Source organism: Pectinophora gossypiella, chromosome 21 (genome assembly GCF_024362695.1).
Source record: "Pectinophora gossypiella chromosome 21, ilPecGoss1.1, whole genome shotgun sequence".
In the NCBI taxonomy this organism is placed as follows: Eukaryota; Metazoa; Arthropoda; class Insecta; order Lepidoptera; family Gelechiidae; genus Pectinophora; species Pectinophora gossypiella.
The window spans coordinates 3,414,769-3,439,399 of record NC_065424.1 but is presented as its reverse complement, the minus strand read 5'-3'; the positions used below and the strand labels follow the sequence as shown (position 1 = coordinate 3,439,399).

Sequence of the window (24,631 nt, the reverse complement as noted above, 5' to 3'; positions counted from 1 at the left end):
TATTTTAAGCCTCCTTTATACGCACAAAAGACAATTATTAATGTATATTAGTGATCTCTGCTCTTGTAAAGGCCCTATTACATTACACAATCTATCGGGTGAAGGTATAAAAATTAATGTATGGTGAAATCGGGGCCCGACCCACCCTGTTTCTTCATTCACCGCCCAGTCATGATGTACCGTCTCCGATAGATTTTGTGTATTATAATAGAGCCTTAAATAAAATAGGTAGGTAAAGAAAATAAATGCAAGTTGCATTGTAGAGTTTATCGCACTAAAACCTGGAGGTCATTAACTAATAAAAAGGGATACTTAGGCATTTCAACCGTTTTGCTTCAGTTGTTCTCATATTGTACGTTGACACACACAGCTTACCATACAGAAACCTACACCTAAATAAACAAGTACATAGATATCAGTGCACATAGTGGAACACAAACAGAATCTGCAGCGAAATAATCAAACATTTTGTAATAGGTATGTGTATATGAACAGTTAGTTCAGCAATATTTTGTAGTTTCATATTGGTAACTAACGACGCAATGAGTTTTAAATTATCATTGTATTTTACAACTTTGAATTCTCATTTTTTTTTTCAAACTTCTCAACCGCCTAAATCTACAGCAGCTCAGCTTCTTAACCTGTAAAAACGAGATTTTCCTTAATCTTCTTAAAAATAATAATTTAAATACATGTGTAATTGCAAAAAAATGTTAGTTTTGAAGAAACATTATTCTTATTATTCTTAAGTTGTAAAAAAAAATGTTTGAAAAAATTACAAGGGTCAGCTTCTACACCTAAAAACAAAGATAAAAGAATGAAAACCTTAATATGACTCACATAATTAGTTACTTATTCTATGACTTAAGATAAATTTACAAAAAGTTTTCAATTTATATACAGTAGGTACTCAATCAAAAAGCTCAATTAAAAAATACTCCCTTTTATCACCTCTCGACCGAATGTGCCCATCACGCTCGCAGCGTTGCCCCGTTGGATGGCGAGAGAAATATGCTGCGCTAAGTAATGCCCGGACCGGGAGTCGCCACCCTGCTCCCTTAGCCGCTTACCCACCTCTCTGATAAAGCGCTTCGCTTCAGAACCCCAAGTCCCCGCCGTTTCGACGGCAAACGGCACAAAGTCATACGTCGATTCCAGGTTGGCGTACTTACCGTGCTTGAGACCGGCCGCTGCCTCGGCTGCTGAGCCAGCAGCACGTTTGGTTCCTCTTATATGAGAAGCCGCATACGTGCTAACGCATGTGGCGTCCCACACAAGACATCGCCCTTTTTTCCATGGAATCAACGTGAGATAAAAGTTACATTTATGACTGTTATTCATGAAATTAGAAGATTTAACGAAGGTAAATTTGTACAGTACTATCTATATTTTTGTGGGGAACGTAGTTTGGAAAGTTTTGTTAATTTCCCAAATAGCACGCTTTTGCAAAACAAAAATAATGACGATATTTAACGACAGTTACAATGGGTCTATATTTATCATTTTTATACGCAACTACGAAAGCGACCTTCATTTATATTTTCTTCAATATATTTTGCCGGTCTTCTGTTGAATCAACATTATTTTATGGAGTGATTGGTCTTTTGTAATGATTACCATATTGTGACCATATTGCAATATTGAAACGCAACTGAACGCGTATATAACCATAGACAAAAAAGTAGGTGTTTTAATAGTAACACGCATACTGACATTCTATTTTATATTTTTTTTATTAGAAAAACAAGTTCCAGTCCATAATTATTTATTCTCTTTAAAGTTTAAAAGGTCGTTATATTTTATAGATTTAACAGTTCTATAAAGTACAATTTTGGTACATTAAATTATAATAATTTTAAGGAATTTATTTACCTCAGCAGTGAAATTATCTTCACCCATAAAGTATCCAATAGTCTATGGGCCGCGTCTTTTGGCTCGCAAGTTTTGCGAGGCGAAACCATTGAATAATTTTTTGGATCTTTTGATCCATTTTCATGGCTGCTGTATTTAATCAGTTGAATGTGTAGTGCAGTTTAAACATGAGTGATTATTCTTCTATGGCTACGCTTCAAAATAATAGCCAAACGGCAGGGTTTGCTGCTGCTTTACAACGTGCGAAATTGGTGAGTGAAACCCCAAAAATGCTTTATCTTTTTATTTCGACAACCGTCCCGTCTGTGTGACTGTTATTTTTTTCAATACCGTCTACATAAACAATATAAAGTGTAATCCACCCTCTTTTGAATAATATCTTTTTATCTATGAATAAATTTTGTCTACGTCTAATCTAACCTACTTTCTTTGCTGATTGATCTGTCGTTTTGGCGTATTCTGATTTTTAACGTATTCTCTGATTAGGTTGCTGCTAAGCTCGAAGTCGGAGGTAAGAGGCCATTGGAAGAGGGATCAGAACCTAGTGCGAAAAAACTGGCGTCTGTGGATTCATATCAACAGCAACAGCAGAGCATGAGGTGAGTGTGGGGTTCGTGGGGTTTTACGAGCGATCTTGTTTGTTTCCCGCCATTTTCTGTCCCGGTAATTATCAACAGCTGCATTATAAGTGCAATTTGATCGTTTTTATGAATATTGTATGCACTGAGGGCGTTTGAAAACATGTGTCAGTCATGAGGCTGTTTTGTATAATTTTGACATTTGTTAGACTTTGAAAGTTGAATGTTTTTGTTTGCAAGTGGTCAGTGACATGGAGAATATTACATTTTTTTACAAGATTTTACTAAAAAGTTTGTAGCTCTGTTGAGTTGACTGTTATCAAAAACTTACATACATAAACTCACGCCTATTTCCCACCGGGGTAAGCAGACACTATATAATTCCATTTGCTTCGATCCTGACACACTTCTCTTGGTTTTCTGATCACTTTGACACTAGCAGAATGGTCGTACTCCTAAGCGACCCATTGCCATAACATAAAAAAAAACACTTCTCTTGCTTTCTCCACATTCATCAATCACTTCATACATGCACGCCGGTTCAGAGTAGATCATACTAACCTTTTCTAAGGACATCTCCAATTTGGTCAATGTAAATCCTTCTGGGTCTTCCATTGTTATCAAAAACAATGGTGGAAACTGACTACACTGAATTAGGTACTTATGCACATTAATACAATTAATCACAATACATCACATTCAGAAAGGTACCAGCTGTAATATTTTAAAAGTAAAACACTGTAAAAGTATTGGTCTGCTGCACATTTTAACATCATAGATGGAGTTTGCCAAATGCGATGGTCAAATAAATGTAACAGGAACAAGGTGTGGAGTCTCTAAAAGATTGTAAATAAGAGAACTCTTGTTGTCCTTCATTGCAACGACATTACACAGATAACAGAAATAAGAATACAGTTTTGTTGTAATTGTCCTTTATGTTGTGTTTCTGAGTAATTAAATGTTTTAAATTCGAATTTTAAAGAAAAAAAATAAGTTAAAAAACTAAAACCTGACTACAGAAAAATTATGGTCTAAAAAGTATGAAACAAGAAAATATTCTCTGTAATTATTATCTACAAAGAATTATTGTTTATGCTTTGAAAATTACAATCAGGAAAAAGGATCTATTTGGGAGGAAGCTCTAAAAAATACTGGGTGACCATTATGTCGCAATACGTGGCTTCTATTATGTATGATAGCTATAAAGTAACAAAAAATCTAACACACTGGCACTAGCTAGTGAGCCTAAACATAGTTGGCGCAGAGTAGGTCTACTACACACCTCAGCCTACCCCTTCGAGGATACAGACGTGATGGTATGTTACGTGTTATAGTTACATAGCAGTTCTTCAAGTAACCATAATTTCTCGGTCAGTGCGACAGCAGCAGCGGCGGCGGCAGCGGCGGCCGCGGCGGCCCGCATCGCGGCCAGCGCGAACGCACCCTCGGCGCCCGGCGGCGGTCCACCCGGCCTCATGCAGGACCAGTCCATCAACGACTACATCCGTGTGCCCGACAAGATGGTCGGACTAAGTAAGCAAAATACTTTTTTACATGATGTCTGCTGGATGGAATCAACTCCTTTGTCAACAATATTGTTTTATTCACTCATTCATTTAAAGTTACCAGCTGCAATCATCTCTCTTTTTCGGAGATTAGAAAATGACAGGAATAACTTAAATTGAAATTCCAAAGCCCCTATATCAATCTAGTATGTGTTATGTAATATCATTCTTTACAGCCATGTTCCTGCTACGCATTGTCTGAAGAATCAATCTTCATTTACAAGAGCTCAAATATTTATTGTCACTTAAAATATTGCATGTAAAATGAAAATTGTATGTGCAAGCAAAAAGTCTTCAGACAAACATTTCTCTTGTATACGGTTTAGTTTGTTGTTTACATCAATCTCATTAAAGAATTAAGGTCCATCCAATTAACTAAAATATCTTTTGTTGTAAATTAGGATGTTTAATACTCAACAATATCTAGTATGAATTCCAAAGCAAATAATTGCAATCAACTAATCATAGGCCAAAGTAATTTAATATTAAGTTATTAGTAATTTGTTATTTCTCTGCTGTAAATGACTCACTTACAAACTTATTTCCTGTATTCAAACATATCCATAAGATATCCATAATGAGTTCCATTATTAATGAGGGACTTTCCATGCTACATTTCTCAAAAATAATATAGATGACATTGTCGAAATTTAGCACGAAAATTATTTATTTTGTCATTACTTGGGTATGTACCCTTCTCAATGGCAAATAATGTAATTATAATAAAATAAATCTTTATTTCTCTTCACAAAGGTAACACAAATTATGTAAACTTAACTAGGGTAATGATACACACTATAGTGCCTTTGTGAGACTGGTGTCGATATTAGGTGTGAACCTGTGACAGATCACCAGGCTCCCAACCTCTTAAGTGAAGCCAAAACAAAAACATAAAATATCAAAATTGAGGAATTAATAGGTTATAATGAAAAATATAATTTAATTGCAGAAGCATATATGAAAATAATTGATGCTTGTTATTTGCGTCACACTATGTATATCATTATATCGCTACTTACATTGCTTCTCTTTATTATGATCAGAATAATAATGGGTGTAAGATGTATTGTGCCTGGGTATTACAAAAAGGGTAATCAATTATACCCAAAAACAAAGATAAAAGATGCATAACATCTTGTTATGATCCATAAAATTAGAAGGTTAAATGATATTTTTTTAGGGGAATGTGGCTTGGAAATTCCCTCATTAAATTAATACAATGGAAATAATTGTGAACTAGGGAACTACTTATATATTTTCCTTGTTACATGGTATGTACATAACATGGTATTTTATCTATAAAGTCACAAATAAATAATCTAAATCTCAAACTCGTTTTAGATAACGTCTATTAACGCCATTTTGAAGTTAGTAGGTATTTTATTGGCATTAATAGTGTTAACAATTTCATAATGACTTCAATTGATAACAATTATTTCATTGACTTCGACTATCTCAGACCTAGAAGCGGTACCAAGCATGTTATAGCTGGGAATTTGTATGAAACCGCGCTGCGCGGTACTTTCATAAACTCTCCCTGCAACTTTTCCGCTTGTGTGTGCTTGTTGAGGTGCTGTGGCGTATATTATAAAAAAAAAATTTAGATATGAAAAAATTCAAATTTAGAAGACTATTCTACAAATGAACCTCGAATGAATTCTATCTCATTATTGAGAAATCGGCCCCTACGAAGTCAAATGGTAAACTTTTTGAAAATACTGGCCTATCAACGCAACGCAAATATGTAGTTGTATAGTAGTTTGTAAGTCTGTGAACTAAACATGTGTTCTGTTGCAGTAATCGGTCGCGGCGGCGAGCAGATAACCCGGCTGCAGGCTGAGTCGGGCTGCAAAATACAGATGGCGCCCGACTCCGGCGGCCAGCCCGACCGCCTGTGCACCCTCACAGGGTCCCGCGAGGCCATCGCACGGGCCAAGTCAGTTCACGCTATAGCTCCTCCAGGGTAGTCCTAGAGGATAAGCTTGAATTTACTTACGATAAAATATCTATTATTAATAATCGTTTGTGATGTTGCCAGTTGAATATAAATTAATATACTAGCTGTCCGCCCGCGAAATTTCATGATTCTAACTTTTACAATGTCATTCAAATTTTCGACCCCTTTTTTAACTCTGGGGGGGTTGAATTTCACAAAATCTTATAACCTTCGTCGTAAAAGGAATCCTCATGCAAAACTTAAGACTACTAGTACTGTCTGCTTCTGAGATTTCGTGATGAGTGAGTCAGATCTTTCGCTTTTACATATAAAATAGTTTTTTTTTATAAAAATGCATACTAGGGTATGAAGCACTTGATAAAAGATGGTCGTAAACGCCTATCGACATTTGCAAAACAGAGGCTGCATATATGTTGAGGTCTGTTTGCTTTGTAGGGTTGTTGACCGGTTGTTCACATGACATTTGGCAACATTGACGAAAATTGAGTGAATATCTACAAATGGCAATACAGTTTGCTAGTTTATCTTTTTTTTCAGCTCTGTTGAATAGCCTGTCAAGTTGACAATTTAAGTTGTAACTCAATGATGTGATTTGAATTAGTACAAATCAAAATTTGATTGATGTTTTAAAGAAACGAATATTGGGTGTGTGTAAATAATTTTCTCGACTGGCAACATCACAGATAATATTATAATGGTAATGGAAAGCACTGCTGCTGTGGTTTGAAGTGTTTAAACACCATTTTTTATTTAATTACTAACTAAGGCATCTATCCGACTTGCGGTATTTTTTCCCCAAAAAACCGGATTTGTTTGTGTTAAAAAAAAAGACAAATTTTCACTATTCAAGGTTAGGTTATATAATATTTCTTATATTTATTATTAGGTTATATCAAAAGTCGTTTATTTTCGACATAGCTAACGTCAATACCAGAAAAATGAAATCGAAAACATCTGACACTGACGGGACTTGAACCCGCAGCTCTTGTCAAGACGGGAGGAGCTTGTTAACCATTACACCACCGGATCCTCAGCCTGTCTATTCTGACGCCGACGTATAACGTCACTATAGAGCAATTATTGGAAGTTTAGATTCAATTTTAATTTCTATTCTATAAAAAAAACACTACACTCCACCAACCCGCAGTGGAGCAGCGTGGTGGAGTATGCTCCATACCCTCTCCGGTTGATTGAGGGGAGGCTTGCCCAGCAGTGGGACGTATATAGGCTATTTATGTATGTCTATTCTACAAACCTGTAATTTCAGCTTTGGATGCATCGCAGTTTGTGTAAATATTGCCTATTTGGGCGCACACAAGCTAATTTTAGTTTGACAGCTCAAAAACTAGTGCCGTCCTTCACTTACAATAAGTGCAAGAAAGAGAAAGAACTACTTTTAGTCCTGTCAAATTTATTTGGTGGTTGCCAAAAGTCGGACAAATGCCTTAAACAAGTAACTTAACATTTTTTTTAATTAAGCATGTCTTTAAACATTACTAACACTTATACATTTACACAGGATTACTAATTGAATGAGTAATAATAAGAAATGTTAATTGAAAGTAATTGAATAATTGCATAGTTCAGTGATTGAATTGATGTAGTGTTGTGAAAGAAGTGCTTGGCTATTGTCTTATGGTTTGGCTTAATTTCTACGAGAAAAGGTACTATTTTATCGACGGCGTATTGATGTCTTTACTGACTTTTTGTCGCAGACATTGAGTTTGTCCCTGACAAGTACTCCCGACGCTTAGAAATTATCCTAATAGGGTTTCGATCTGCAAATTTTGATCCTAACTGTACCTACTCATTATCTATCTATATTCAGTTCATTTTATCTATCTATATTCAGTTCGGTATCTAATAGAAATGAAAACTTATATCATTTGAGCCGTTCGTAAAACAGTGCCTTTCCCTTGATAAGCTTGCATGTGGTTGATGTCACTAGCTTCCTAGGAATCCGTGCTATTTAGACAAAATTAATTCATTTATTTACCATTTCTATTTGACAAGTACCAGTCAAATTAATACACTTTTATTTCTACTAAAAAATATATGAATAATTGATAATTATTACTATTGTATCCCGACACTTCTTGTACGGGTTGTAAACTTGCAAGGTCGACCGACCGCATTTACCCTGGCGTCAGGGTTGTTAAAGACTCCCTTAGACACCCTTACATTACAAACGCAAGATACTCTAGACAACAAAGACTCAAAACAATCCACCCAACTTAACGATACAATGAACCACCGGAACCTTCAACTAGGGAGCTGGTGAACCAAATAGTGAACCACCGCGGGCGCGAGAATGCGCCACAGCACCAGGACGCGCCGGGCGGCGGTGGCGGCGGCGGGGGCGGAGGCATGCCCCCCATGCCCCGCGGCGGCGGCGGGGGAGGCCTCGGTACCACTGTAAGTTACGTACGTAAGCCGCTACACCTCACTAAGTATAGCTTGATTACAACGACATGGGAAAACTATACATTAGTGTTGCCGAAAAATCGATAGCTTTACTATCGATATTAAACAGCCAACATCATCTACCCAACCGATAGGCCTATCGATAGTATTAATAGCTCTTTTTTGGCGATACTATTGATAAGCAACGATAGTATCGATAGTTACAAGATAAAAAACTATCGATAGTATCGCTCTTCGATATCGAGTAAGCTATCGATAGTATCGTTACTTATCAATAGTATCGCTAAAAAATAGCAATCGATAGAGTCGATACTATCGATTAATTATCTATATTATCGCTTTTTGGTAAACTACCGATAGTTCGATAGAAAACTATCGATAGGGCGCTATCGAGCGGCAACACTACTCATATCTCATCAAAAATTCGAAACACCTCTGTCGCAAATTTTTGTTTTGTAGGGATTATCAAAAAAAAAATATTGACATATCTCACGACTATATCCCGATTGGGGTACTCAGAGGTACATCCATCGCAATATGAACTGAGTACGGTCACGAGTACTAATGTGTACACTTTGAAACCATGTCACATTAACTTTTTTGAGAAATTAAACCGTAAGTGTTAATGAAATGTCAAATATAATAGTGCGATAGTGGGATATGATATTAATCATGATTGTACCAACATCTCACCAAGCCCTCTATTACCTACAGGTGGTGAGGTGAAAAATGCGAGTATTAGGAATGAAACGTAAATGTCGTTTTAAACTGGTTATTTTAAGGTTTTTAATTTTTAAACGTGTTTCAATGAATCTAAATTCGAAAGTGTTTCGATTTTTGATGAGAAGTATTGTACACAGTTTGCGAAAGAGACATCAGAAGAACAACTCAGCTCAATATTTCTATTCATTATAATCAAGCTATGTTTAATGACGTATATTTGATAGATGTCCTAAAATTTATACTAATCTCACATGTAGCTCAACATGGACCCCGCATATCTCTCGCGACGCGATATTATTTATTGGAGGAGCTCGGTGGCGCAGCGGTAAACGCGGGCGGTTTGCGATTGTTGAAGTTAAGCAACTTTCGCAAAGGCCGGTCATAGGATGGGTGATCACAAAAAAAAATCATCTCGAGCTCCTCCATGCTTCGGAAGGCACGTTTAGCCGTAGGTCCCGGCTGCATTAGCAGTCGTTAATAACCATCAATCCGCACTGGGCCCGCGTGATGGTTTAAGGCCCGATCTCCCTATCCATCCATAGGGAAGGCCCTTGCCCCAGCAGTGGGAACGTTAATGGGCTGGTGATGATGATGATTATTCATGGAGCGAATTAAGTGTTGGTTTATTTAACAACATGCTTTAAGAATGATATGGGGTGGCATAGTACAAATTTTACATTTGTATGAGCTATTTCGATCAAGAAGGATTATCCACATTTTTTTTGTTCTCTTCTAAAATCCTGTCACTTAATACCATACAATTTTATCACTTATTACCATTGTGCGATGTGTTATGGTTGAAGTGTATTACGATATTCTTCAACAATACGGTATATTACTCAGTTACTTAGTCGGTTATCATTTTATGACTGTCATGTTGTAGTTAGTACCTATATGTAAACATTTTAGGACATTTATACTGCTTTCTGTCCATCGTAGCTTTAAGAATAAAAAAAATAATGCTTTAGATGTTAAAGGGATTTTAACACTTTCAAGCGATGTCCAGGGGAGTTCAGGGATGTTAAGGGGAGTCCTCATTGAAGCAATACAACTAAGATAGCAATATTTCTGTTTGACATTTGTTGTGATTGCGCACTTACTATTATATGCTCAAATGTCAAATTGCATTATTGGTTTTTAGATGAGTTGTGTCAATGTTGCCTTTATAACCCAGGGGGGTTTATCCCAAGTGTCATAACATAATACTATAAATGAATGGTCAATGACTAGCCAGATTGGCTAGAGTCCGTAAAAGTGTCGAACTTTTTAAACAATTTCTGTTTAATTATTATTCTTATATCCGAGACCGAAACTTTCTTCCTTCTTTTTTTTGGTGAGAGAAAGTTATGTAAAAAAAGCTTATTATAAGATTAATGACTACCTAAATGATAAAAATGACTGGTATTGAATTTGTTCCTCTAGTTATTAAATAACTTGTAATGTATATCCTCATTGATTTAAAATATGTGTTGCTGTTGCAGTTTCTTGTCATTTCTTCTCCTCAGCCATAACACCTTGCGGCGTAAATTCAAAAATGTTACATTGACCTTCAACAAGTTTGTTTATGATAATTACGTTGAATAAATGATTTCTGATATCTGTCATGATCGTAGTAAGTGGAATTCCGTGGTTTCTGTCTTCCCTTACACTATAAGCATAACATCCCTGGTAATAATTCGACACCTTCGACAGGAGGAGATAATGCTCCCGGGGCCAAAGGTGGGCCTGATCATCGGCAAGAATGGCAAGACCATCAAACAACTGCAGGAACAGTCTGGAGCGAAGATGGTGGTGATACAGGACGGACCTAACACTGAATACGTGAGTATATTACTGTCTTTAATAACTTTTTTCTTTTACATTATGTTCAAAATTCAAATTCAGAAATATCTTTATTAAATAGGTTACACTTTGAATCGTCAATTTTTACAAAACGAACGTCTCATTCGCCTAAAACTACTGCAGCTTCTCACAACCTGTATAGACGGGGAAAAGAAGCTGCAAGAAAAACCTCGGCGCAGAGTCCTAGACGTTCTTTAAAAAAGATAAAAATAAAATATTGTTATGCAATTGAGTAATTTAGCTGCCTAATATTTCATATCTTCTAAATAATCACTAACCTTATATAACCTTTTTGCAAAGTTTCTGTTTAACTACTGTCTTAAAACAGTTCCTTTATGGCAAGACTGAATAGGCACCTTCTGGGTAAGCTAGTTACACCGTCAATACTTTAACCTCTAAGAGGCAGAATGGTGTCTAAATCAAACACATATGGTTTGAAAAAAAAAAGATTATTTTTTAAAGTTACAATGAAGAGAATGTAAGTGCGCGCAGCTGTTGAAATGGTTCGGCCCGGTGGCGGGCGCACTGTGGTCGAGATAGACTATAGCCGAATCCAAATGTTTCTGAACTGTTTGTCCGTTTGTTACCTTGTCACGGTTAGACTGTGGGCCGATTTGATAGATTGGTCCACAGATAGACGGACATAGGATATTTTCTACAGACGGACTTGATAAGTCCACGCGGAAGATATCGCGGGCGGAAAATTCGTTCAAATAAACCCTTCTTACCAACATATACCCCTAAACAGGAGAAGCCCCTGCGCATATCAGGCGACCCCTCCAAGGTGGAGCACGCCAAGCAGCTGGTGATGGAGCTGCTGTGTGACAAAGAACTGCAGGGCGGCGGCGGCGGCGGCCCGGGCTCCGGTGGCGGACGCTACGATGATGTATACTCGCCTCATGACCAGGGGAACGGCCTCGCTACCAACTCTACTGAGGTATGTAAATACATATTTGAAAGTCACTAATATTATACGGAATGACCAGTGTACAATTAGTGACTGTATTTGAATAAAGATAACATTTTACAATAACTTTATGGTTAGAGTTGGATCTGTCAAAGTACGGGAGCCAGTGTTAAGATTAGACCAGTCGATTTTATTCTATCTAACACTAACTAAATAAATACTTATTACATATTCCTAGAAAATTCTTCTACGAAGATAAGACACGAACTTGGGTGCATTTTTGGTTGTGGGAGTAGTGGTCGCTTTATAATTATTAGGCACTAAATACACAACTTTGCTAAAACTAAGATATCTTTCGAATAAGGTGTTCAAAAAAATAACCATATTCCCGTATTAACCATCTGGAACTTATCAGGTGCAAGTCCCGAAGATCGCAGTGGGCGTGGTGATTGGGCGCGGCGGAGACATGATCAAGAAGATCCAGGCCGAGACCGGCTGCCGCGTGCAATTCCACCAGGAGAGGGATGATGGCCCGGGAGACAAGAGGTAAACATCATATTTTATAAGTAACATTTTATAAGGGTATAAGGGTTGGAGGCGGAGATACTAGAGCTGGCTTTTTCCTCGCGCAGCGTATTTCACTTGCGGTTCAGAGAGGCAACGCTGCAAGCATAATGGGTACGTTCGGGCGGGGCTCGCTTTCGGGAGGGCATTTTATATATTTGTGTTTTGACGTATTTTAGTGTAGGTATTTAATTTGACTGTTATATATTTTATTAACATTGTAACTATTATAATTAAAACAAAGAATTGCCTTAATTTGTAAGATTATTGGAATGTAATAAAGTTACCTACACTATGATCAATATCATGTCGTGCGCATTCTGAAATATATATTACACATTATAGTAACATTTTTATGTTCTCCTAACATGGTGCCATAAAGCAACACGAGCCTCCGGTGGCATGATACCTATTATTTTTAAGAAATTTGACATTGTAGTTTACTAGCATTTTTTGTAGTAAATACTTTAAAAAAAAAATTCAAATCATAAAATTAAATATTAACAAAATCTCGCTAGTCAACACTACAAATCAGGCTGTATGGCTATGTTCCCTTGCGTGTATAAAATTAAAAAGGTCACATTTATTGTAAAGCAAACGTAAACACAATGTGGAAAAGTGTGCTTTAGACAGCTAAAGCACACTTTTCCACATTGTGTTTACGCGGGAAAAGCATCCTTGAGAGCTGGAGAGCTGAAATAAATATTTATTATCATAGAGCAATTATTAATAATAGTTTTGTTCCCAGATGTTACTTACAAGGCAAGCCCCATCAAGTAGAACAAGCAAGACAGATGATAGAGGATCTCATAGCTAGTGTCAATGTAAGTATGGGGAATGTAAGTATAAGTTATATTTCGTTAGTAGTTTGAAATCGTAACTCATTAAATCTAACCGGAAACGTACTGATGATTGAATATTTGAAACAATTTCGGTCGCAACGTGCCTCCTACCACATAACCGTATACAAGTCTATTTCAAGTGACGTATTTTTCTTTTTCATAGTAAAAAAAAAACTTGAACTAAATAAAGACAGATCTAAAGGTGACAAAAAATGTTTTCTTTTTTTCTATGTAACTTATAACAACACAGTAAAAAGTAACTAATTTTACTAGTTGGAAACTACCCTATTCATTGTTTGAGGTTTACGCGGTTATGACACATAACACCGGGTTCTTTCCGCGTTGTCAGAAAATTGACACTCGTGAAAAAATTATCACGGTCATTTTATGTCGTTTTGTCCATTGGTGCTAATATGTGAACCCAAATAAGTCATGACGTTCTGTCAAAATACAAACAAAATCACGTGGCACGCAAGTTATCGAATAAAACAAACTTATTGATTTCGACAAAATTTACTGAATCGATCGATAATTGTTAGCTCTGTTGAGCTTATATTAGCTAAGCTGACGCAGTTAATTGTGTGTAGACTGCAAACTACGAAAACTAAGAGTAACTGAGGATAATTGCGTCAGGTATGCGAGCTAAGCTACCTTAGGTATGTTAGTTGGTGTGCCCGCTTTACCCGTGGTTTCTCCTCAGCGCCGCGACCAGGAGACGCGGCAGGGCGGCGGGCGCGGCCGCGGCGGCGGCTCGGGCGGGGGCTCGCAGCGCAACGGCGAGCGCGGGGACTACCAGCAGTGGCAGGACGCGCCCGAGATCAGGGTCACCTTCACCGTCTCCAACGTCAAGTGCGGGCTCATTATTGGAAGAGGTAAAACATTATTGCTTTTATAGATAACTCCGACGCCATCTTTTCCGGTCAAGTAGTTAACAGGCAAATTTACAATAAGTCACGTTAGAAATAGGTCGCAATATTTAAGCCGATAATTCGCAATTTAACCAATGCCCGATTGTCCGAAGAGAGGGGCACGTTGAACATTTGGAACATACTGTTTATTTAATATCTATTGCGAGGGTTTGCTAACAAAATTCACATCGGAATGTGATTTTTCAAAAAAGCGCTTACTTGGTGCTCACTATATGGTCATTTTTTTGACGAGCCTTATTGTAGATTTGCGGTAAATGGCTGGCACTTAGCCGGATCGATAAGGTGAGGATACATACGTTTTGCGCAGGCGGCGAGGTGATCAAGCAGATCAACGCGGCGTCGGGCGCGCACTGCGAGCTGGATCGGCGCGCGCAGGGCGCCGACCGCAACAACCGCACCTTCTACATCCGCGGACACCCCGACGCCGTCGAGAACTGCAAGCGGATTATCTGCGAGAAGGTTGGCATGGTAAGTGGCGCATCTTACTAATATTTCAATACGCCTAACTTGGTCAAATGTCGTCACTATACGACCGATCTTATACGATCTTGGAGACCAGACTATTCTAGCCACAGAATACGAAACAGTTCCTATTTGTAAATGTAGCAGTCTAAAACAAATTACCATTTCCTAAAGTACTCTTTGTAAAGTAGCATGATTAGACTGACATATCTCGTCTTTTCGCACTAGGCGCACTAGGTTAGAGCGTTGGGCTCGCGATCTGAAGGTCCGGGTACATATCCCGATGGGAAATTCTCCGATTTATTAGGGGGAGGCACAGGCCCAGCAGTGGAACGTATATAGGCTGTTTATGTTATGATGTATATCACTCTCCTACTTTCTAATCATGCTACGTTAAATAGGGTATAAAAGTATAATATAGGGTGTTAGTGACATCGTGATTCTGAGTTGGACGTCAAGTGGAATTTTTCGTCGCAAAAGTATGGAACTGAAAATAATTAAAAAAAGACTAAAATTTACATTTTCTGACAGGAAATTCCGCTTGATATTAACTCAGAATTATGGTCTGAATCATTCCGTTTAGTATTCGTTACGATGTCACTAATACCCTGTATATGTTCGGTAGCCGGTGAACTTCATCCCGGAGGGCGGCAGCAACGGCAGCGGCGGCGGCGGCGACTACTACTCTGGGGGCGGCGGTGGCGGCGGCGGCGGCGGCCCGCCCGCCTGGGGGTACAACCCGCACTGGCACCAGCCCAACCCGCAGCAGCAGCCGCAGGTATACACACACAACCTCACATTACGTTACAATCATGATTACGTCACCACTAATTCGCTTGAATCGTTACGATCGCCCTGCGTTTACATTCAGCCTACTTCCTCTGCATTACCCGCAGCACAGCAGCCGTGCCGCGCGATGTGAATTCTATCGAGGGTCTCTACCAATAGCTGTACTACGTTTATCCACGTAAATAGCATTAGCTGCGTCTATTAGTTGAGGTCGATATAATTCGATCCACGCGCGGCGCGGTTGCTGTGCCGCGGATGCTAGGCAGGGCCCTGATACAATATATAAGGCGACGGCAGAGACCACGAAATTCGAATTTCGAATTCGATTCGAAATACATGTGTACAAATTAACAAAAAGAAAAGATTTATTTATATTTATAACACTGATTATTATTTTAAACTTAGTTAATCTTTGTTTTGTAATAACACTATCTAAGTATGTTGGCGAAATACGGAGTGGAGGAGTTTCGTGGGAAGTGGCCGAATGTAAATGTAACATTACTTTTGACGTACATTATTGCCCTCGATTTGTTGACTATACGTTCGCTTAGTATAAAACATTTTATACTTAACGACATAAACTTTATTAGAAGGCCACAAGTTATCTTAAAGAAATTAATTTGTGTTAATTTAGATAGATAAAACCTTTGCGTAGAGATAGATATGATATTATACCGGGTGTTAGTGACATCGTAACGAATACTGAAAGGGATGATTCAGACCATGATTCTGAGTTAATATCTAGTGGAATTTTCCGTCGCAAAATTCATGAAATTTTGAGTTTTGTTTTTAATTATTTTCAATTCCATATTGTGCTTTTAGCTGCATAGAACCCAAATTTCAATAAAAAAAACAATAATGACAAATTATCGAAAATTTTCGATGTAATGGAGACAACAGCTGTTCGAACGGGTCAACGGCCACACGCACCGCGCCGCGCGCCCCGCTCCGCACGCCCCGCTCCGCGCGCCCCGCGCCGCACGCCGGCGGCGCGGCGGCGGCGCGGCCTACAAAGTAGGCACTACGAACCGATCCTATTTCTTTCTCTGTCTATCGTAAATTATAAATTTATTTTATTCTTATTCTTAAATGGACGGATAATCAACAGGCATAAAATTTATGGAATACACGTCAATTTTAAGCAGAAATCTAAAACAACCGACAGAATTAAGTTACCAGCGAGATACCTTTTTGATTCGACCGGGTTATTCATTCATTTACTCATAGGAATCAGGGCCATTATCTACCTAAAACAGTTGAAACAGTAAATAATTGTATTCTTTGTTGTCATTAGAATAACTAACAACCAACTAACACAACCACCACAGATTAGGTAATTAGTTACCTACTATGTCAACCATCCACCAACTTAGTATGTAAGTACCTACGCAAAACCTCGCTACACAAAAATCGAAAATAAATAAATCTTTTAGATCAATACCCATTATTGTTACAAAGCAAGACCTATCGGTACTATCGCTAGTATCGATCTAAATGTACCTACTATCACTACTTTCGATAGTTTAGACAATTTTCAAGTTCAACAATTGATAATCTACCTATCGATAGTTCGGCAACTCCGCCGCGTAGGCAATGTCGGCATGTTCAAAGAAAAAAATTGTCCGAGTGGAGTGATCTTATTTTTCTTGTTACATGTTGGTACCGTACCGAGGTACTAAGTACTAAGTTATTCGTAGTTTTAAATCTCATTGTTAAATCATCAGTAAAGAACTAATTAAACCTATCCTGTTCTGTGTACAATATTCATGTAACGGCTACGTGCTTACATAAGTACCTAGTAGACGGGAGCAACGACTTAACGTACCTTCCGAAGCACGGATCATTTTACTTTCGGACAATCAGGTGATCAGCCTGTAACGTCCCAACCAAAGGCCTTATAAACAGATTTTTGTGATATGTCCCCACCGGAATACGAACCCGGACCCTCCGCATCCCATCGCTCAACCACTGGACCACATAGGCCAAGAAGGTTCTAAGACATAATTAAAGGATCCTGGGACGCAAGACCTCCGAGTTAGGGCTTGTTTGATCTGTCTTGATGGATACTCGGACGTGAATAGCCTCACGGATCAAGGGCAACGCGCGCCAATAAAGTAGGCATTACGAACAGATACTAGGTATTTCTTTGAGTTGATAGGTATCAAGTGAAGTTTCCTGTCGCCAAATTCATAAAAATAATAGATTTTTTTCAGTCCCATATTGTGTTTTAAGCTGCATAGAACGCACATTTAAAATAAACAAATAAAAATTACTAATTATTAAATTTTATCAATGTCATCAATAATAATAATAACGTATCTACAACTTCAGCTATGCGCAGGTGAATAGCCGGCGCACGGGTCAAGGGCAACGCTCGCCAATAAAGTAGGCATACGAACAGATACTATTTCTTTCTCTGTCACTTGCACCATAAACATACTTCTCTCTCTCTCTCTAGTCGTCGGCTCGACGCGGCCGCGGCCGGTGCGTCGTCGGCGCCCTTAGTCGGCGCCTTTGATGCTTTGCGCTAACGCCGCCGCCGCGCGCTTCCGCTCAGTCGAATACTAAGCTTGACCCGAATCGCGTGATGTTTTTCGAGGATATTTTTTTCGTGTTTGTGAGTGTTTGTTTCATTCTGTAAATGAGTAGTGTCGACTATGATGATAGATCATAGACCATTTACTGCGCAAAAGTATGGAAGATTGTTGATGTTTATTAAAGAGCAAGGTGTTGTGTTTGTGAGTGCGTGTGATACCTACCTACCGCGGAGGAAACGCGATGTTGCATACCTACGTGACGTGACATGTTCTAGGGTACCTACCTAGGTACTTCATCCGAAGGAATAACAATTAAGGTAAGGCAAGAGTAGGGTTTTTATTGTTAATAAGTTAGGAACGTTTTAATAACTGGTAGGTAGGTACCGTGCGTGAAAAATCGTGGCAGTAGGTGTTCTACTTCAACAAACAACATTTTTAAACGTTGAACCACTACTAAGCATCTAAATACAAGAGAATGAAAACTCCTACCTAGATATCAACATCGTATCTCACACGCGTAACGTAGCCGCGCGTAAGTTTAGCGTCTGTGTGGCGCGTTGTTCGACTTACATTGCGGCACAGTAAAAATTGAAAATCTTAATTAAACATTTGCGACAAGAAAAACACCCACCATCGTTTTTAGTACAATAAAATAGGCGTTCCATTTTTTTTTTCGTTACGATGTCACTAACACCCTGTATTGTTCTGTGATATATTCTGGTTGTCCTTTTGGGTTGGAAGGTCAGGTGACAGTCGTTGTATAAAATGGATGCTGATAATTCTTCGGTTTGAGTTAAATGAACTGGATAAATGTCTGGGAAAAAGAGTATGTACTATAATAGATGATCTACCCACCAATTTGACGTCCTAGGTAATGAATGTTAAACAGTATGGAACATTCCAAGTTTTAATCATAGACAAATCATAGGAACAGACAGGCACTAAATTACACGTCTGCATGTCGTCTGTTAACCCACGTCGGCGTGTGAAGCGGCCGCTCCAAGACATCGATTAACCCGCTGTTCATTGCGTAGTAAAACAAGCGATGGTTATGGTTGCGCGATACCAGAGATGCAATGAATGATGTGGAAAGTTTTATAATACAACCGCTGCCTCATATAGTATGATCGCTTTGTTTAAAATTCGGTCCCACTAGCTATGCTCCCGCGGCATTTGTATAATAAGAATTCTATGGTCATAGACCATAAATTATACTAACCAATACGAACTGTTCATGTAAAGATATTAGTTTGCCAAACATAAACATCCTATATGCCTCCCGTTACTGGGCACAGGCCTCCCCTCAGCAATCGGAGGAGGATTCCAGCTCACCTCACGATGCGCCAACACAGGTAGGTAACGAAACACCCGAAACGAGACAATTTAGAAAATAATTGGTTTTCTAAATTGGCTTGACGGGAATCTGACCTACGACAAGATAGCAAAAATATTTTAAGTCCTTCATGTACGGAAGATTTTCTCTTAACGTTCCGACAATAAGGTGGAGACTGATATGAACCGAAATCACTGTAGTTCAAATATTTTATATATATTAGATCGTCCATGAATTAATAAAAGAGGATTGAATACATGCCGACTGCGGGAAAAGCGTGAGAGAATGTTAGATCGTTCAAAACGTCGTTAGAAAATCGTTCCGAACAACCTGTGTCGAAATTTGGTTTTGCGCGAGAGGTTTTGATAGTCATCGCACATAAAAACATGGACCATAATGTCCATCATGTTTGAAAGACCACAATCCTCATGAAGGTTACATGCCCGGTAAGATTAGCAGCCGACCGCGTTCCGTGGCTTTTATTCGCTCCTGGTCCTATATAGGTACTTTATTGGACATAAAACAAATACATATCGTCGTCTATTTATTTACGACATCAGACCCCACATTTCTATAGGCAAGCGGACCTTGTGAAAATAGGATAACGCTATGATGACCCCCCATTTCTATAAAAATTCTAAACTTATACCTGTGTCGTGTAGATTGGACCATGGTATAATAAAACAAGGTATGCTCAATCCTATGAAAAGCCGCCATTGCTAGCCGTAGGAGGACGTAAGTGTTACATGAATGTTACCATTAAATTGGTATCTCCAACATTCCATGGGCTTAAATTTTATTATTGAAAATTAAGCGAATTACTGACTGACGTACCCAATTACTATCACTTGAAAAATCATTAAAACTGTAAGTAAATATTTTACTAAAAGTTCAAAATTGCAAATATTAGTCGTATTTTTACAAAATGGCAACGGAGGGTGAGATGACGTCAGCGCGGCTGACCTTGAAATGTTAGCTGTCACTTAAGCATACCTGGTTTTATTATACTATGGTTCAGAGGTAGTTTGGAGTAGATCACCAACCATCGTACTCATCTGACATAACACTTCACAGCAACAAGTACAAATCAACCCGGCGACGGGCCAGCCCGACTACTCGCAACAATGGATCGACTATTACCGTTCACTAGGACTCATGCGTGAAGCTGAGGCCATAGAACAACAGGCCAAACAACAACAACAAGGTAAGGATGTTATTCACAAAAAAGGAAGGAATGATGTTGGGATTCTAATACTTATTTTCGTGTGACATCACGAATTTTAGTGTCAAAATTCATTATTGGAACACCATAGGTCACACGGCACTAGACGTTCTTTTTTAAAAAAATGTTGTAATACAATGTTCTAAATCAATGCATTCCTATGTTCTAAATAGTCGCTAACCTTATATACGAAGTTTACTGCTTAGTATTATGAATTATTTTTCTGAAACATCAGCGGCACAAGCGGCAGCCAACTCTGGCGGTGGCGGCGGCGGCGCTGGCGGTGGCCCGAGCGGCCCCAGCGGCAACGGCAACGGTGGCCCCAGCGGCGGCGCGCCCGGCAGCGGCAACGGGCAGGCCGACTACAGCGCGCAGTGGGCCGAGTACTACCGCTCCATCGGCAAGATGAAGGAGGCCGAGGCCATCGAGGCGCAGATCAAGATGAAGGTATGTTCTATAGAACCTGTATGCAACCTGTCGCCCTACTCGTACGGTCCATCACATCCGTTTTAGAACTTCAATAGTACGTGTGGTGACTGCAAAAATGTGATGAAAGGGCGTAAGTTGTGTCCGTCTTAGAAATATCTAGTAGTGCTTCGAAGGCCTATATTTCCAGACACAAGAGTTTATAAATGCGGTTTGGATTTTAAAAGGATTTTGGTCCTTACAACTTTATTATACGTGTGAGTGTAACCGTGCCGTCCCCCCGCAGCAGCCGGGCGGCGGCGGCGCGGCGGCCCCGGCGGCGGCGCCCGCGCCCGCGCCCTCCCCCGCGCCCCCCGGCGGCCTGCTGCCCGGCGCGCAGTACGCGCAGCCGCAGTACCAGATGTACCAGAACTACGCCGGGTACTCGCCCTACTCCTACGCCGGCGTCTCCGGCGGCGGGCAGGACCAACAATAGGTGAGTTGCCTTTGATATCACGCTCAAACTTATGCCTCCCTGGTACTTTAGGGCTGAGTTATACAAGTCTATTAGCAACATCCCGGGGTAGATTTCCTATAGTTAAACTTAAGATACTCCTAGAATGCTTAGTAAATTAAAGCCGGCCGGTTAGTGACTTAACTACACTAAACTTACAGTCGAAACGCTTCCAATACTTAAAAAAATTTGAAAGAAGTTTTAAATATTCTTTACCAAGTAGCACGTTATAAAGCAACATAACATTTCAAAAACAGAAACAGTACAGGAGCTTCCCCTCGGCACTGAAGAAAATAATGAACTATACATATCTAGCGCCTTACTAGCAACAAGTATTTGTAATAACTGTCAGTCAAATAAAAGTACATTCCAGTAAACAGAAAATAGAGATGGAGTAATATCGCACATGTACTGAACTTGAAAAAACTTAATTTTACATACACTTGCTTCTATTTGCTACAACTAGGAGATTAGAATGCCTTTTATTAAATTAATGAGGGCTAATAATTGTCGTTTTGTCACCAAAGTGCCCCAGCACATATCACGATTTAAAGAATGCGTAACATAGTCGTCATATATTAGATTTAACAATGGCCCCGATTCCTGCAGATGCGTCCTAATTTTATTTAAAGTTATATCTGTCATTTTTTTATCCGCCGAAAAGGAAAGGGACGGATGATTGACAACTGTTAATTTTAAAATGAATCAATAACCCGGGCGAATAAAACAAACATCTCGCTTATACGTAACCCGTTTGACGTGTGCTGTCAACTTAATTCTGTCGCATTATTGCCCAATATAAAATTTTGTTTTTTATTTTAATTTCTGCCTAAAATTGACGCGTGTTCCATAAATATGCCTGTCGATTTCCCGTCCCCTTTTGCAATGGATAAGAAAATGACGGGTGTAACTTAAAATAAAATTAAATGGTGTTTACAGGGATCAGCACCATTGATGTATTTTACAATGTTAATATTATATTCGACAATGAATTCACAATGTAACGTTTAAATCTCGTATGATGGACCAATGGTGCGCGACAAAACATTAACTCTCATTGGGTGATTGGACATTATTTATAAAGCTATAAAATCGCCGATAAGCCATATTATTATTTCCATAGACTTGCACGTTATTATTACTTTTACTACCCTATTTTATGTTGGTTAATCGTAAAACATACCATATATATTGTCAACTGTAGAAATAATCCTTTATTTTACAGGAATTTTATTTATTTACCTTTAAATTGTCTTTCGAATGCATGTGTTAATTGACCATTCTCTTTCAGTTTGCATGACTGACGTTTATTTAGATGCAATTTATAAATTATCGATCGTATAATATGCTATTTTAATATGCTATAATGTAAAAGAGGTGTAGTGTAAGGACGACTGTTTTTGAATAGTGTGTGTAGTGTTGCAGATGTAGGGTCGCGAGTCGGGGTGGCCGCTACCGCCGCAGTAAGAGATGAGTTGCCATGTCTGTTTGTCTGATTGCAGAGCGCGGCCGACGGCGGAAGCGGGACGTCACCCATGTAGATTGTACATTTTACACTAAGCTCTCCAGTGTCGATGACCGCGAAGAAACGCTCACAACAAATAAACGTTCACTTCACTGCAACCGTTCTCTACGTATTCGGACTCGGTTGTAGTGCGCGGCCCGCTCCACTCAGCGGCTCCCCAAAATATACATTACATTTATTTTTAATTTAATTTGTATTCGATATTCGGAACGTTTTCTTGGGCCAGCGGGCCGCCACGCAGAGTCCAGTCCGTCGGGAACCGTCCCAAATCTACAACTTAGTTGTTAATATACCGTAGTTTATTTCTTGTGGGTTGCCAACAGATAAAATATTGTCAAATGTCATAGATGTGTTAAATTACTTTACTCTGACCGCTTTGATATGACGTTAATTCTAAACGGCTGTGTGGTCTATTGTATTTATTGTGTATATTTCTCATTTATCATGTATTTACTGAACTACTTTGTGTCGATATTGATTGAAATGTCAGTTTGTACAGGTTAAAATGGCCACACTGCCTTTAAAGTAACAGAATGATCCGACGTCCGGAGCTATAAGGAAATGAAAGCTTAGAGAGAGACACTTGGCCGCCGCGACGAGGAGTCGAGGTAAATGCACTGTATTGAGTGATTAGTACCACCCGTACCTTGTGATTTATTTGGGTATATTACATGTATAATCTCTCCGAGTCGCGAGGGAGGCTTCCGCTCGCCGCCGCCGGTTGTACTGTCATTGTATGTTACGCGCTGAGCCGAAGTTAGCCTCGAAACTCCTCAATCTAAATCATAATATGAATTTTATATAGATATAAGTTAGATATACTATTGTGAATCGTACTTGTTCGTCACAGCTCCCAACAACTTTAGGGCTATGACCGTCGATCGGCAAATTAAATATAGGAATATGTATTTTTTAAACTTCTAGCTTTGATTAACGAATTAGGTGTTAGTGTATGGAAAATCGGAAGGTAATGTAAGTGGAGCTACATTCCTTGGAAATATTGTTCAACGCGCGAGTCTTTAACTCTTCGCTTGACGGGGGCGCCCCGAGTCACTCTTGTATTAATGATAAGATATAAAGTGTATGTTGATTGATATTGTGTGTTATTTTTATTTATAATCATGACTTCTCTCCACAGACTTGGAGGTAAGTGACCCTACCGTGATAACCATATCTACCTCGCGATATCATTGATGTACTCGATTTTATATCAGACGCTTCGTATTGACGTCTCCTTTCTGTTTACCGTGTACATTTTATAATTTGATGATGATTTTATTCCGTGTTTCACCATGTCTACATTTAAGAATGTTACTTGAATATCATCGTGATTCATTTCAGATCATTATCTCGTGTTATATGAATGATTGGTTTTATTTCATTTCATGTGATGATCATGTTTAGTATTTACAAATCTGTAGTGAATTTCATTATAGTTAGTTGGTGTTCTCATGATACTTGGACTATGTTTTAGTATTTTCTCCGGTTGTGTGTCATTGCATCTTTGAATGTGCTTTCCACAGCGATTAGATGCTACCCTCTGAGCTCGAGTGTGACCACGCCTGGGCGGCGCGCAGCGTCCATACCACACCACCAGGACGCGCGTCGCCACAGGACGAGAGCTGTTTATATCTCCACTAC

The 24,631-nt window shown here is 39.0% G+C and overlaps 1 protein-coding gene across 7 annotated transcripts; it reads left to right on the top strand.

Annotated features, from left to right (window-relative positions):
* Positions 1-1,920: 1,920 nt before the first annotated feature.
* Positions 1,921-24,084, top strand: LOC126376503 (far upstream element-binding protein 3). Of its 7 annotated transcripts, none has more exons than XM_050023940.1 (17): positions 1,921-2,123; positions 2,359-2,471; positions 3,826-3,983; positions 5,813-5,951; positions 8,243-8,396; positions 10,812-10,940; positions 11,710-11,898; positions 12,284-12,414; positions 13,181-13,271; positions 13,975-14,146; positions 14,511-14,671; positions 15,291-15,443; positions 19,287-19,343; positions 20,399-20,528; positions 20,782-20,993; positions 21,259-21,447; positions 22,968-24,084. In XM_050023940.1, the coding sequence occupies exons 1-16, from the start codon at positions 2,040-2,042 to the stop codon at positions 21,445-21,447; spliced, it is 2,262 nt and encodes a 753-aa protein (XP_049879897.1). In that variant the 5' UTR covers positions 1,921-2,039; the 3' UTR covers positions 22,968-24,084. The 7 variants fall into 7 exon arrangements, with proteins under 7 accessions (XP_049879897.1, XP_049879895.1, XP_049879896.1 ...); XM_050023938.1 differs by having other exon boundaries at positions 5,813-5,978; positions 8,243-8,387; XM_050023939.1 differs by having other exon boundaries at positions 5,813-5,978; positions 13,181-13,256.
* The last annotated feature ends 547 nt before the right edge of the window (positions 24,085-24,631 follow it).

Bases quoted from the DNA above. Each gene is read 5' to 3' on its own strand.
- LOC126376503 (XM_050023935.1), top strand. From the start codon at position 2,040: ATGAGTGATTATTCTTCTATGGCTACGCTTCAAAATAATAGCCAAACG. The intron at 10,941-11,709 runs GTGAGTATATTA...ACCCCTAAACAG, and splicing joins ACGGACCTAACACTGAATAC to GAGAAGCCCCTGCGCATATC. The intron at 20,994-21,258 runs GTATGTTCTATA...GTCCCCCCGCAG, and splicing joins AGGCGCAGATCAAGATGAAG to CAGCCGGGCGGCGGCGGCGC.